Source organism: Amphiura filiformis, chromosome 18 (genome assembly GCF_039555335.1).
Source record: "Amphiura filiformis chromosome 18, Afil_fr2py, whole genome shotgun sequence".
NCBI lineage: Eukaryota > Metazoa > Echinodermata > Ophiuroidea > Amphilepidida > Amphiuridae > Amphiura > Amphiura filiformis.
Window position 1 is genome coordinate 47,571,306 of NC_092645.1, and position 14,890 is coordinate 47,586,195.

Genomic DNA, 14,890 nt, shown 5'->3' on the forward strand with positions numbered 1-14,890 from the left:
CATGATGATTACAATAAGGTATCATCATCATTAGAACCGCGATGATACAATGATGATGATTATGATGATGGATGATCATCGTATTCGTCGTCGTCATTGATATCACCAAAGTCATTAATGTTATTATGCGTCAATATTAATTAACGTGTAATGCTTGATAGAGCAGGAACGCCTTATATTTGACGAGCATTTTAAGGGCTGGGGTATGAACGTTTGGACAGTATTTATTGTGGGACATTAGAGCACATCAGGCATATCGAATTGAATTCTGAATACGAAGAATGTCCTTCTGATATCAAATAATTTTGATTTTTGAAATTCGCAATGTAATACACATTTTATGGCAAATGATTAAAAATTGATATTTTTGATATTTAACAGTACTCGAAGTAAACTTTATAAATCTGATGATTTATACTTAAAGTGTATGTAGGTGGGTTGAAAAGCCGACGAGCAATTGGAAGTTTTTTCCCAAAACACCAAAACAAAATAGGTCTTTTTGGAAAAAAATCCATATCTTCAATATGAAAGGTCAAAATGTTCAATTGATCGTCGGCTTTTCCTCTCAGCTACATACACTTTAAGAATATATCATTAGATTTATAAAATTTACTTCGAGGACTGTTATATATCAAAAATGTGAAAAATATCAATATTTAATAATTTGTCATAAAATTTGTATTATATCGTGAATTTCAAAAATGAAAATTATTTGATATCAGAAAGACATTCTTCGTATTCAGAATGCAACTCGATATGTCTGATGTGCTCTCATGTTCCAAAAAAAAAACTGTCGAAACGTTCAAACGCTAATTCCAGATCCCTTAAAGGCCAATATTGGAATGTCATCTTTCCCTGGGTAAGATATGACACCAGGCCAGCCCATTGCCAGAGGGTAACATGAGTAGGTTTGTTTCACCTTGAAGGCAAGGATAGTCTTGCAAATATGGGCCAACTTTCCCCTCAGGCCGTCTAATATGCCATGAATTAGTTGGACTACAACTGCTATCTACTGGTCAGTTTATACTCCTATTTCCACACCTGTTATTTTTAACTAAATTACAATTGATCATACACGTCACATTTGCACCCGAATGATGAGTGAGACGGTATACCGCAAAAATACAAGATTGCCACATGTTTTTTTTTTCTATCGGTCCTGTGGAATACCGCTCATTTTTCACTTTACACCCAAATTAGAGTTTGCGTTTTTTAGAAAACATATACCGACATAGTATTCGCATTGCCATAATTCTCAAACATAAAAGCAAGGAATATGGTTTTACTCCAATATTAAAAGGAGTTACTATATTAACTCAATTGGTAGATTCCGCGTATCAACTACTTGTAAGCGGACAAATGGAGCTCAGGGGTTCAAATTCCACTGGTCGCTCTATTGAGTTTTTGATCACAATATTTCTCAATATTTCCACTTTAATTTACTTCGAGAAAGTACATTTGTGACCGCCCACCACGAAACGCTCGTAAAGTCGGCCTGGTCAATTTTGTTTTATCTCATGACTGTTTAGAAAATATATATCATACGCTTTACAATGATATATCATTTGACTTCAAACGATATCCAGAAGCGGAGTTATATTTTGTTGAAATTTGCTCCTTCAGCAAAAGGGTACCTTATTTCGGCGCTATGTGTCTCTTTTTACACATTGCTGGTAATAAATATCAATGGCGGTCACTTCAAATCATCTCCAAGTCAACGAGGTTCAGGAATGTATTTTCATTGTTAATTGTTGGTTAACCCACCACTTGAACAGGATTTAGCCAAAGCAATAAAAAAAACTAGAGGCATTTACGAATTCTATACATACGTATGTATAAGCCTCTTCAACAATAGGATTAATGAGTGGTTTAAAAGGTGTTTGATTGGTTCTAGCAAAATGAGAAACATGTAACACCAAATTGAGGTACTTATGAATACGACCTTTATGCACATTGTGCACTGTAACTCAGAATACAATTTGCCGACTTTATGAGCGGTTTGTGGTGGACGGTCACATTTACGAATAAGTCTAAATAATATTTCACAAGTTTATAGATATACTTATTTGGCAGTTAATGTGATCGATGCTGTTTTGAACAGGCCAAAATAAGACATTATGATTTTTATTTTTTTTTCCGAAAGATTACCTGTTTTGAATTCTTCAATGATACAAACTGATTAGCCCACCAAATTGAAGGTCAATATCTTATTTACTTTTCATTTATAGCCAATAATGACAGAATAAAAAGATCAAAATTATTTTATATCATGAAGACAATTCTCGTATTCAGAATTCAATTTGTCTGATGTACTCTCAGGTCCCACAAAATACTCTGCAAATATTGGTGTCCGATTCCTTAACCTAAAGATATAAACAGCAATATAACGCGTATACTGCAAATGTATCCAAACCTTATCAATGCCACTATCATTTGTTATAATATCATAATGAATAATTTTACATAGCCAAAAAGTGAACGTTCTTTACAGAAACTGACTTTTAAGTCCATTTCGAAAACGTATCTTATTTCATACAGAATGTACTTTGGGTACTGATAACTGTGACGCAAATGCTGTTTGCACCAATATCCCCGTTGGTTCCTTCACATGTGCATGTAATGCCGGCTACAGTGGAGATGGAGTAACATGCACAGGTTAGTCTATTTTGTCCCATATCATCATTCTATTTATTTCTAGTAATTGTCACCCATTCGAGAGTCATACTACCTTTTGGAAATCATGGAAATGGTCCATTCGTATCGAAATTTTCAACCAATATTTGTGTAAGTTATCATTTAAACAAGATACATTAAATAGTACAAGCGAAGCTAATTTATACAAGCATTGATTATTGAGTTCAAAGTCTATCGTGTTTCACAGTACAAAAACATTTTAACTTTTCTTTTGATGATAATTCCATTTTTTTCCAATATTATTATATACTTATTTCATACATTTTTGTACAGACATTAATGAATGTAATTTGAGTACTGACAACTGTGACACAAATGCTGCTTGCAATAATACCGTTGGTTCCTTCACATGTGAATGTAATGCCGGTTACGGCGGAGATGGAGTAAATTGCACAGGTTAGTTTATTTTGTGCCATATATCACCATTCTATTTATTTCTAGTAATTGTAATCCATTCGCGAGTCATACTACCTTTTGGAAACTGTGCATTCGTATCGACATTTAAAACTATACGATTGCTTTACGTTTCAAAACAAATCCGCTCAATTACAGGAATATAACTTTCATTTTGATTATAGCTCAATTTTGTTTGTAAATAATAAATTATGACTTGTTTCATACAATTCGTATAAATTATGACTTGTTTCATACGACGTACAATTCGTTACAGATGATAATGAATGTAATTTGACTACTGATAACTGTGACGCAAATGCTGCTTGCACCAATACCGTTGGTTCCTTCACATGTGCATGCAATGCCGGTTACGGCGGAGATGGAGTAAATTGCACAGGTTAGTCCATTTTGTGCCATAGCAAAATTCTATTTATTTCTAGCAATTGTCACCCATTCACTTCCTTATGGAAATGGTGCATTCGTATCGACATTTACAACTATATGATTGCTTTACGTATTGAAAACAAATCCGCTCAATTACAGAAATCATTTTGTACCTAATAAGTTATGACTATTTCACACAATTCGTTACAGATGATAATGAATGTACTTTGAGTACTGATAACTGTGACTCAAATGCTACTTGCGCTAACACTGATGGTTCCTTCACATGTGCATGCAATGCCGGTTACGGTGGAGATGGAGTGAATTGCACAGGTTAGTCTATTTTGTGCCATAGCACTATTCTATTTATTTCTAGTAATTGTCACCCATTCGCGAGTTATACTACTTTTCGCACGGTTGTTTGATGTATATAGAATTGGCTTCATTATTAACTAAATGCAAACTATAGATGGCGCTATTTATCCTAAATCATATTTCTTTATTTGCAAGTGGTAGGTGATAAATACTGCCATTAACACACCTGTAATAGGTGAAAAAAGCAACAAGGAAATTTTATTAACATATTTTATCAAACAATAAAAGGAATTATTTGTATTAAAACCTTGAAAGAGCAATTTCCAGTAACTAAATAGCGCCACCAATTTTGTCATTAATAGATACATTTCATATCCGAAAAAGCTTTAAAAATGCTATAAAAGTGAATAATTTTATAAAAAAGGGGGAAATTACAGATTACAGATGATAATGAATGTACTTTGAGTACTGATAACTGTGACGCAGATGCTGCTTGCAACAATACCGTTGGTTCCTTCACATGTGCAAGTAATGCCGGTTACAATGGGGATGGAGTAACTTGCACAGGTTAGTCTATTTTGTGGCATAGCACAATTCTATTTATTTCTAGCAATTGTCACCCATTCGCGATTCATACTGACTTTTGGAAATGGTGCATTCGTATCGACATTTACAACTATATGAGTGCTTTACGTTTTCAAAACAAATCCGCTCAATTACAGAAATCATTTTAACTTTCATTTTGATTGTAGCTCAATTTTGTTTGTACCTAATAAGTTATGACTATTTCACACAATTCGTTACAGATGATAATGAATGTAATTTGAGTACTGATAACTGTGACTCAAATGCTGCTTGCACTAACACTGATGGTTCCTTTACCTGTGCATGTAATGTCGGTTATGGTGGAGATGGAGTGAATTGCACAGGTTAGTCTATTTTGTGTCACAGCACAATTCTATTTACTTATAGTAATTGTCAGTCATTCGCGAGTTATACTACATCTTCGAAATGATGCATTAAATATGATACATTAAATTGGCAAGCTAAGCCAAATGATTCAAACATTATTTAGTTCAAATTGTATCGTCTTTCAGATTGTGACTCATTTCATAATTTTTTGTACAGACATTGATGAATGTAACTTGAGTACTGATAACTGTGACGCAAATGCTGATTGCACAAATACCATCAGTTCCTTTGCATGTGTATGTAACGACGGTTACAATGGAGATGGAGTAACATGCACAGGTTAGTCTATTCTGTGTCATATATAGCACCATTCTACTTATTTCAAGTAATTTCAACCCAATAATACATTAAAGAAAAATTACTTTTTGGAAATAATGCTGTCCTATCAACAGATTCATCCGCGATGTGAACAATCAAACATGATGCATAATGTTGCCTAGAAAACCCAATTTATATTTATTCATTTATTGAATTTTATTATACGAGGGTCATTCAAAAAGTTCTACCTGTTGGGTCATAACTTTTGTTTTGTTAAAGGTAGCTGTTATTAAAAAAAGTGCATACATATAGTTCTGGCCTTGACAGGATTTTTTTCACCACTTGTAGGTGACATTACGAACTATATGTATGCAAATTTGCAAGTAGCTACCTTTATTAAACAAAAGTTATGACCCAACAGGTAGAACTTTTTGAATGACCCTCGTATCATGTTTTAGAGTTTCAACTTTCCTTTTGATTAGCTCAATTCAGTTTGTATCTAATAAATTATGATTTATTTCATACAATTCGTAACAGATGATAATGAATGTACTTCGGGTACTGATAACTGTAACGCAAATGCTGCTTGCACCAATACCAATGGTTCTTTCACATGTGCATGAAATGCCGGTTGGTTACAGCGGCGATGGAGTAACATGCACAGCTTAGTCTGTCTTGTGCCATAGCACCGTTCTATTTATTTCAAATAATTTTCACCCCCAAAATACAAGAGAGTCCAACTATTTTTTTTTTGTTGCAAATGGTGCATTCCTACCGAAATTTTCATACACTGTGGAGGAGTTTGATGTATTGACTTTGAATTAATATATGGCACTTAAATTCTTGTAATTTGGTAGGGTCCGCGGTATTCACCCAAGTTACTTTATTCTTGTACAAAATGTTTCTATTTTGAATACTCCAGTTTGCGTCGATCATCTGGGAATGGAAAATGATGACATACCAGATGAGAATATTAAGGCATCATCAGAGTACTCTGTTCCTACATTTACAAGATACGCCACAGATGGAAGGTTGAATGATCCAAAGTGTTGGACAGCGGCTCTTACCCAGACAGAAACAATTTGGATACAAGCTGATATAGGTAATCACACCGCACCATGTAGAATGTTCGATGTAACATATCGACGTTCCTTAAAATCGAAAATATGTTACGTAGAATATCTGGTAGAAATATATTATCAATTTTACGTCACCAAACATTACTGGAAATAGAATACTATAGAATTTAAATCACGGTTGTTTGATGTGACCATTTATTAATTTTTCCAACAAAACATTATTATAAAGTTCAATTCTAGACCTGGATAATACCAACAGCTATCGCACTAATAAACTGTATATACACATATATATATTTGTAGCAAATGTTAACATAGATTTTCGTTTCTATTAAAATTATTCGTGTTTTTCTGTTTTTTGTGGTAATTTTAATTCTATAAACTGTAGATTTGTGTGCAAATTGAGGGCGCTATTTACATATATTTGAAATTTAAAATAGCCAAATAATATGAGTTATACATTTTCATACATTTTGTGAGTTTTTTGAAAATTCCCTTGTCATTTGTTAGTCTGTTTGCTGATGTTCTAATACCATTTTACAAGTATCCATACCTTGTTAAATAGCGCCATCATTGTTCAACTTTTCTTAAAAAGGAATCAAACAACCGTGATATATGTTCAGTGATTACTCTGAAATATCTCGAAGTGACTTGTTTGAGTCAATTACTGACTCGAGTTGACTCGGGCAAATTTTTGACTTGACAATTGACTTGACTTGACTTGACAATGTGTTGATTTGAGTTGGGTAAACGAGCAAATGACTTGACTTGACATGTGACTCGCCCACAGTTTACTTGACTTGACGGGGGACTATTTACAACACTGGCACTCACCCCAGCACCATATCACACACACACACACCCCCACCCAACCACCCCCCACCCACACACACACACCCCACCCCATGCACTGATACACTACCACATTAATCATTGCACAAAAACTCAACTTATTAAGGGAAGGGGTATGAACGTTTGGACAGTATTTATTGTGGGACATTAGAGCACATCAGACATATCGAATTGCATTCTGAATACGAAGAATGGCCTTTGATATCAAATAATTTTGATTTTTGAAATTCGCAATGTAATACACATTTTATGGCAAATCATTAAAATTTATATTTTTGATATTTAACAGTACTCGAAGTAAACTTTATATATAAAATCTGATGATTTCTACCTAAAGTGTATGTAGGTAGGATGATAAGCCGACGATCAATTGAAAATTTTGACCTTTCGTATTGAAGATATGGATTTTGTCCCCCAAAACACCAAAAAAAATTAGGTCTTTTGGGGGAAAAAATTCATTTCTTCAATATGAAAGGTCAAAATTTTCAATTGATCGTCGGCTTTTCCTCCCAGCTACATACACTTTAAGACTATATCATTAAATTTATAAAAGGACTGTTATATCTCCAAAATGTGAAAAATATTACATTTTAATAATTTGTCATAAAATTTGTATTATATCGTGAATTTAATAAAATGAAAATTATTTGATATCAGAAAGACATTCTTCGTATTCAGAATGCAATTCGATAGGTCTGATGTGCTCTCATGTCCCACAAAAATGCTGTCGAAACGCTCAAAACGCTCATTCCAGTTCCCTTAAAATATCAAACAAATCACTAAGCCCGAATTAGCAGATCAGTCATATTATGGACCAGGGCTTTTCTTGAATCTTTTGGTCATCACCCTGTACTCTTAACTTTTATCGGGAGGCTCTCTACGTGTATGATATCTAAATAAGCAGTCAGATTAGCTATAAGCAGTCAAGTTAGCTCAATCGATAAGGCGTTCGACTCCGGTGCGAGAGGTTGCTCTCGTGTAAAAAAAAAATCCCTGGTCAAGGAACTTACTGCTAATTGTGTCGTTGTAACCCGTGCGAAACTTGGGGAGCTGATCCTGCTTCGAAGGTCTATTGGCATGGTGGTTTGATGAGACCATTTATTAATGTTTCTAACAAAAGATTGCATAATTAGACCTTAACAATACAACAGCCATCACACTAATAAATATTTGCATATATTTTTAGCTATTTTTTAACTTAAATTTTCTTTGGTTTGTCAATTTCTTCACATTTTCTGCCTTTTTGTGGTAATTTTTATTCTAATAGTTGACTGTTGACTGTATAATTATATGTGTGCAAGTTGAAAGCGCTATTTAAATACATTTTAAATTTAATTTAGCCCAATTTTATTATGTTTTCCTTTCATTTCATGATAAAAAGTAGTTTGAAATGTTTCTTGCTTTATGCTACTTGGTATTCATTTTTATGATGTTTTAATGCCATTATACGAGTATCTACCACTTGTAAAGATGCAAACAAGATTTAAGATCAATAGCGCCATCAGTGTTTAATTTTTCTTAAAAATGAACAGAGTTCTACGTGCCATCAAACAACCGTGGAATGTCTAGGGTGTGCGCTTCTTAGCGGCAAGTCCACGTGTTGTTGTTTAACGGTTTATGGAATGAGGCTTGTGGATCAACGTTCATGCGTTTTGCGTGGTCTTTTTCTTAATCTGAAAATGAGTCGGATAAAATGCGTCATCACCTTATTGTATAAAATACACGGTTGACAAAAAAAGTACCTCGTACTCGAGCTAATGTGATTTCACACTAAATACACTAAATAATCTTCCCCTCGAGATAAGCGAATCTTGACCTCTCGTTTATTAAGCGGAGTCTCTTACCACTTTTTTTTTACCACTGAGCTACCGAGGCTTGGTGGCATTAAAGAACTAGATGTTACCTAAAGGATTTCTTTCAAATTCCCTTATTTCTCCAGCTTTTCTAGTGACAAGCATGCTGAAGACATTTTTGATCTTCAAGTTAAAAATAAGTTTACTATAATGATAGACAACAATAAAACGAGATCTGATTGCGTTCGCCTGCGACCGCGAGGATGCACAGCCAGCAGTGACAAATGAATCTGTGAGAACCGGAAGTGATCCCTTAATTACCTTTGACCCCGCAAAAATATTACATAGTGCTTAGGATGTCATAAGGAATATTCCTGGTGAATTTCAGCTTAATCGGAACTTATACATGGATTTTGATTTTTTTTTAATTTATGATTGACCTTTTGACCCCCTTAATGACCTTTTACCTCAATGAAAAAAAAACCCTATGTACACCGACAAAATGCATTGTTCCAATTTTAATTAAAAAATTCTACCATGTTTAGTTGTTGAGATAAAAATTCTTAAAGTTATTTAGCTAAAAACAAGAAGTGACCCCTTAATGACCTTTGACCCCTAAAATAAAAATACAATTCATACATCAGGTAACACTGATTCATGTGTGATGATTATATTACTCTGGTCTGTTAACATTTTGAGATAAAAAAATTTAAAACATTTTTGATAATTTTGGTTTTTGACCAGAAGTAACCCCTTAATGACCTTTGACCCCAAAACTGTAGGCATCCTAAAGACCCTAGATAGTAGCAATGCATTTGTGCTAATGGCGACTCTCTGCTATGTAATTTGTAAAGACAGTGATTTTTTGAATATTTTTTACAAATTTTTCAGACTTTTACCGGAAGTGACCCCTTAATGACCTTTGATTCCAATTTTGTGGTATAACTTTTAGACACTGGCTAAAGATGATGCATGTGTGTAAGTGACGTCACGGTGCTATGTAATATGTGGGAGGAGTAGCATTTTTAGTGAAAATCCAAGTTTTGGCCATTGACCGGAAGTGGATGACATTTGACCGGAAGTTTATCATGTGACATCTGTGGCACCTCCAAACGGTTCTACTGACCAAGTATGGTCAACATGCCTGAAAGCATGTGGCTACGATGGCCGATTATGATAATGTTGACAGAAGAAGAAACTAGATATAACTGCGGTCGCCTGCGACCGCGAGCATGCACAACCGCCAGGTATTTTAGAAGGTATTTTGTTTAACACCGGAAGTGACCCCTCATAACCTTTGACCCTAAATAAAAATCAATAATGTAAAATATGCGGGTTAGTCCTCAGTACCCAGGACCCGCAATGCTATACTTTGTCAACTCGGGAGTTGACAAAGTATTTAATCTAAGACTCGTTTCTTACTAGGACAATTTTCTATCTATAGAAACAAGTCATAAACGGTTTATCAACTGCGAGAGAAGACACAATGCATGGTTTAAGACTTGTTTCGAAGTAGGGAAATTGCCCTAACCTGGGTAGACGAGCTTAAGAGGCAGCGGCGTCACCGGGGTAAACTTATGATTTGCCACGCGCAGTTTCTAATCAAACACACGATCACTGAAAATCCTAATATTTTTGGCACAAATTGAGGGAAATTTTCACATTTATGTCCCCCCCTCAGATTCCCAACTATTCGGGAAAATTCCCGGTGGCGCCACTGCTTGAGGCTCTATTAACATTGCATAACAAAATTAAATAATTATTAATAAATTGTTTCAAATTCAAGAAATACATGTGTACTATATATAGTGTTTCAATGATGATGATTAGAAATAACAATCTGACCAATAAAACAATAACAATTATGAAAATACATTTTATTGCACAAGGTTACATTTATTCGTACATTTATTGCATAACAAAATTAAATAATTATTAATAAATTGTTTCAAATTCAAGAAATACATGTGTACTATATATATTGTTTCAATGATGATGATTAGAAATAACAATCTGACCAATAAAACAATAACAATTATGAAAATACATTTTATTGCACAAGGTTACATTTATTCGTTCATTTATTGCATAAAGTTACATTAATTATATTGCAATTTGTTATTTTAATATTAGTGATAATCATTTGGTTTCGAACAAAGGAATAGCAGACCATTAATCAAGTCTGAATCTCAATAATTCTTAACTCAAAGCATTAAGTTAATTCATATTTAATAATCATCTAAAACGATATTGGTGTTTGATTATAATTTTATTAGACGCTATGAATTATAAAAATACGTTTTATTGCACAATTTAACATTCATTCGCACATTTTAATACACAGAGTTACATCTGTTATTTTGAACAGAATTACATTTTATTTGCAAGGAGAGTTACATTTTATTGCAACTTGTTACTTTAATATTTATAATAACATTTATCTGGTTTGGAACAAAGGAATAGCACGTAATTAATTAAGTCTGAATCTAAATAATCTACTCAAAGCATTCAGTTAATGTAGATGTATAGGGGAGACCGGGGCAAAGTGGACCAAATTTTTTTTGTCCAGCCCAAATAGGATTACGAAGCAAGGCAAGGCAAAACTTAGGCCTAAGGTTTATAATCTTACCTTAGGACTGCAACTAATAAATGATATTAATGAAGTTGATAAAAAATGCAGCTTTATTAAATGGTGTGAAGTTGAAAAAGGTCGTTCCGCTTTGCCCCAGGTTCATTTGGGCCGGGGTAGAGTGAAACGTGGAGGGGGCATTACAGAAATGCATCCCCTTCAGGTGTGTTTTCATTGTCAGCTAATATGACTTGAAAGTGTTCATTAATATGTAATTTTTGCCAATATTTTACTAAAATTCAACGCATAAATGTTCATAACATTTTTATTTGATAGAATATTCATATTGGTTTCAAACTTGGTCAACGTGTTCCTAATGACTTCCAGATAATTTATGCATAAGTAATGAGGAAGCCGCCCTAATTCGCATAATTAATTAGCATTTATGCAAATTAGCTCATTAATTATGCAAATTTGCAAATTAGGGGGCGGCTTCACTATATAATACATTAGAACATATTAGAAAAACTTTGACCAAGTTTCAGGGCAAAAGTGTGCAAAATAAAAGTGCATGAACATTTATTCATTGATTTTGAGCAAAATTGGCAAAAATACATATTAATGAGCCTTTACAGTCCTTTTAGCTTATTAACTATAGAAACAATAGGATACAAAGAAAACAAACAAAAGGCATATTGATCAGTGTACTTTATCCTACTCAATTAATCTGTTTAAAACATAGGCCTACTCAAATCATTTTCTAATATCTAGAAAATGCCTCCAATACCACCTTAAGGTGCAGGATTGAAACCGGGGGGCTCCCTATCTGAACTGACGGGTATGTTCCAGTAGTATCATAGGTGGTTCTGGATGTTGGAAAATTTGAATGGTCAAGTAGCAGAAAACAGCAAAAAGGGTTAGTCATCATCGGGTATGAAAACTGTGAAAAAGTGGGGTCATTGGGTAATTGCCCAGTAGGCCTACCGTAAAATGTGGTAACTTTGAGCACTGGCACTTTTCAGAGTTTTTAAACCACTGCCTCCAAACAAAACCAATCATATTTCTAATTAAGTGTTATTTATGACAATAGTGCTCCCTTCTACACCTTGAAGCTGAAATTTGCGTACCTGTGTTTTCCTTAGCTAATAAAATTTTTGAAGGTATTTCGTTTTATACCAGAAGTAACCCCTTAACGACCTTTAACCAAAAATAAAAAAATACCACATATACATTACGTAAACCCAATTCATGTGTGAACATATACCATCACTCTCCTATGTTTTTCTTGGCTGATAAAAATTTTATAAGGTATTTCGTGTTATACCGGAAGTGACCCCTTAATGACCTTTGACCCCAAATAAAAAAAATACCACATATACAATAGATGAATAGATTTTTGAAAATGTTTGGTTTTTGACAGGAAGTGACCCCTTAATGACCTTTGATCCCAATTCTGTGGTATAACCTTTAGACACTGGGTATAGGTGATGCATGTGTGCAAGTGATGTCACGGTGCTATGTAATATGTAGGAGGAGAAGCATTTTAGTGAAAATCATATTTTTGGCCATTGACCGGAAGTGGATGATTTTTGACCGGAAGTTTATCATGTGACATCTGTGGCACCACCTAATGGTTCAAGTGACCAAGTATGGTCAACATGGCTGAAAGCATGTGGCTACGATGACGGATCGTGCATAGTGTTGACAGAAGAAGAAGAAAGAAAGAAAGAAAGAAGAAGAACGCGGTAAAAAGAATGCACATCGCCGATGGCGGATGTGCAAGAACTAGATATATTGCATCCTCAGAAGGCTGCGAAGTCCAGCCGTGACCTTGAAGTGACCTTCTATGACCTTGAAAAGATTTGGAACACAATTGCCTTTCATAAAAAATGTTGGCATTACGTTTGATAACAATCTACCTAATAAAATAATTTGACCTTTGTTGACCTCTGATGACCTTGAAATGACTTCCATTTTGTTTTAAATCATATCAATACTACATATTCTAATTTAGATTTAAATTTGACGAATTTTGGAATTTGACCCATTTTGACCTTTGGTTGACCTCTGGTGACCTTGAAATGACCTCCATCATATTTTGAATCATACCGTGATTACATATACTAATTTTCATTTGAATTGGGCAAATTTCAAAATCTTACCCCTTTTGACCCCAAAACAGACCCCTCCCCATGTTCAAGCCAAATCTGATTATAACCCTACATTCACCCAATGCTATAGTCATTTTGGCATTATTCTGATGATCACAGCACTTAATATGCAGGAAAAAGTGAACTTTAAGGTGATTTTCAGTAATCAACCCTATTTTACCCCTTCATGACCTTGAACTCAAAATCCGTGTTTACCCTATAGACACCAGCTAATGTCAGTGCATATGTGTCAATCTCATCTCTGTACTATGTAATCTGTAGGAAAGGAAGCATTTTGAATGTATTTGATTATGTGCAGAAAAAATCCCCTTAATGACCTTTGACCCCAAATCTGTGTTTACCCCATAGACTCCAACTATAGTCGATGCCGATGACCAAGTTTCATTGCGCTACCATGTAATCTGTAAAAGAAGAAGCATTTTTGGTAAAATTCGCATTTTTAGCCAAAATTACTCATGCGTGACATTTGACCCCAAATGGGTCATGTCAAATGTAAAGGCTGGGGTAGTGGAGCCTTTGCCCAAGTTTGGTTAGAATCGGTCAAATAATTAGGGAGCTAGAGCCAATTATGTCAAATGTTGACAGAAAGAAAGAAAGAAGCAGAAACCACTGGGATGCAAGAGTCCAGCCGTTGCTCGGCTGGACTAAGAAGAAGAAGAACGCGGTAAAAAGAATGCACAGCGCCGATGGCGGCTGTGCAAAGACTAGTTTGCGTCTGACGTCACTGTCAATCAAATTCTCTACGATCCTTGATTGGCTAATAGCGCGTATAAGGAAGGTCGATTCATCTGGCTGGTGCCGATCGGAGAAAAGGAATAGTAGTGAATGGCGAAAAATACGTACTCTTACAAGGCAAAAAGCAACTTTTCTAGGCATTGTGGACATGGTGCCTTCACCAAAGAAAGTTTCCTACTATTAAGACCTAACTTTTGAGATGGTTTGTATGTCTGTTGGTGCAAAATTAACAATAAGGCGCCCGGTTTTACCGCCGTGTTCAGCAACTCATATCATCACGACACTTGTAAACAAACCGTGCTCGGAGTTTGATTGACATATGACGTCAGACGCAAACTAGTCTTTATATCTTTGTCTTTCATTATACAGCAAATCACATAGCTTAACAAATACTGTTTCAATTTACTTTATTATTAGGTTACCTGACCTATGTATCTGGTGTTATAACCCAGGGTGATGGTTACACTGGTGTACAACCTGACTGGGTGACAAAATTCACAGTGTCAATATTCATGACTTCTGTGACTACTAGTGCCAATGAGGTGTTTGTTGAAGATCATGATGGAAGAGCAATTGTAAGTAATGACTGCATGTATCTACGAGGGTCATTCAAAAAGTTCTACCTCCATCATAACATCTCTGTTATCTTAAGTGCCAGAATATTGAAATAAT

At 34.7% G+C, this 14,890-nt stretch overlaps 1 protein-coding gene across 1 annotated transcript in view; it reads left to right on the plus strand.

Moving 5' to 3' along the window:
- Window positions 1-14,890, plus strand: part of LOC140139194 (uncharacterized) — an 893,593-nt gene that overhangs the window by 46,763 nt on the left and 831,940 nt on the right. Inside the window, exons 13-14 of the mRNA XM_072160975.1 lie at window positions 2,609-2,645; window positions 4,926-5,040. Of these exons, the coding sequence (XP_072017076.1) occupies window positions 2,609-2,645; window positions 4,926-5,040 (152 nt within the window). The remainder of the gene's footprint in view (window positions 1-2,608; window positions 2,646-4,925; window positions 5,041-14,890) is intronic.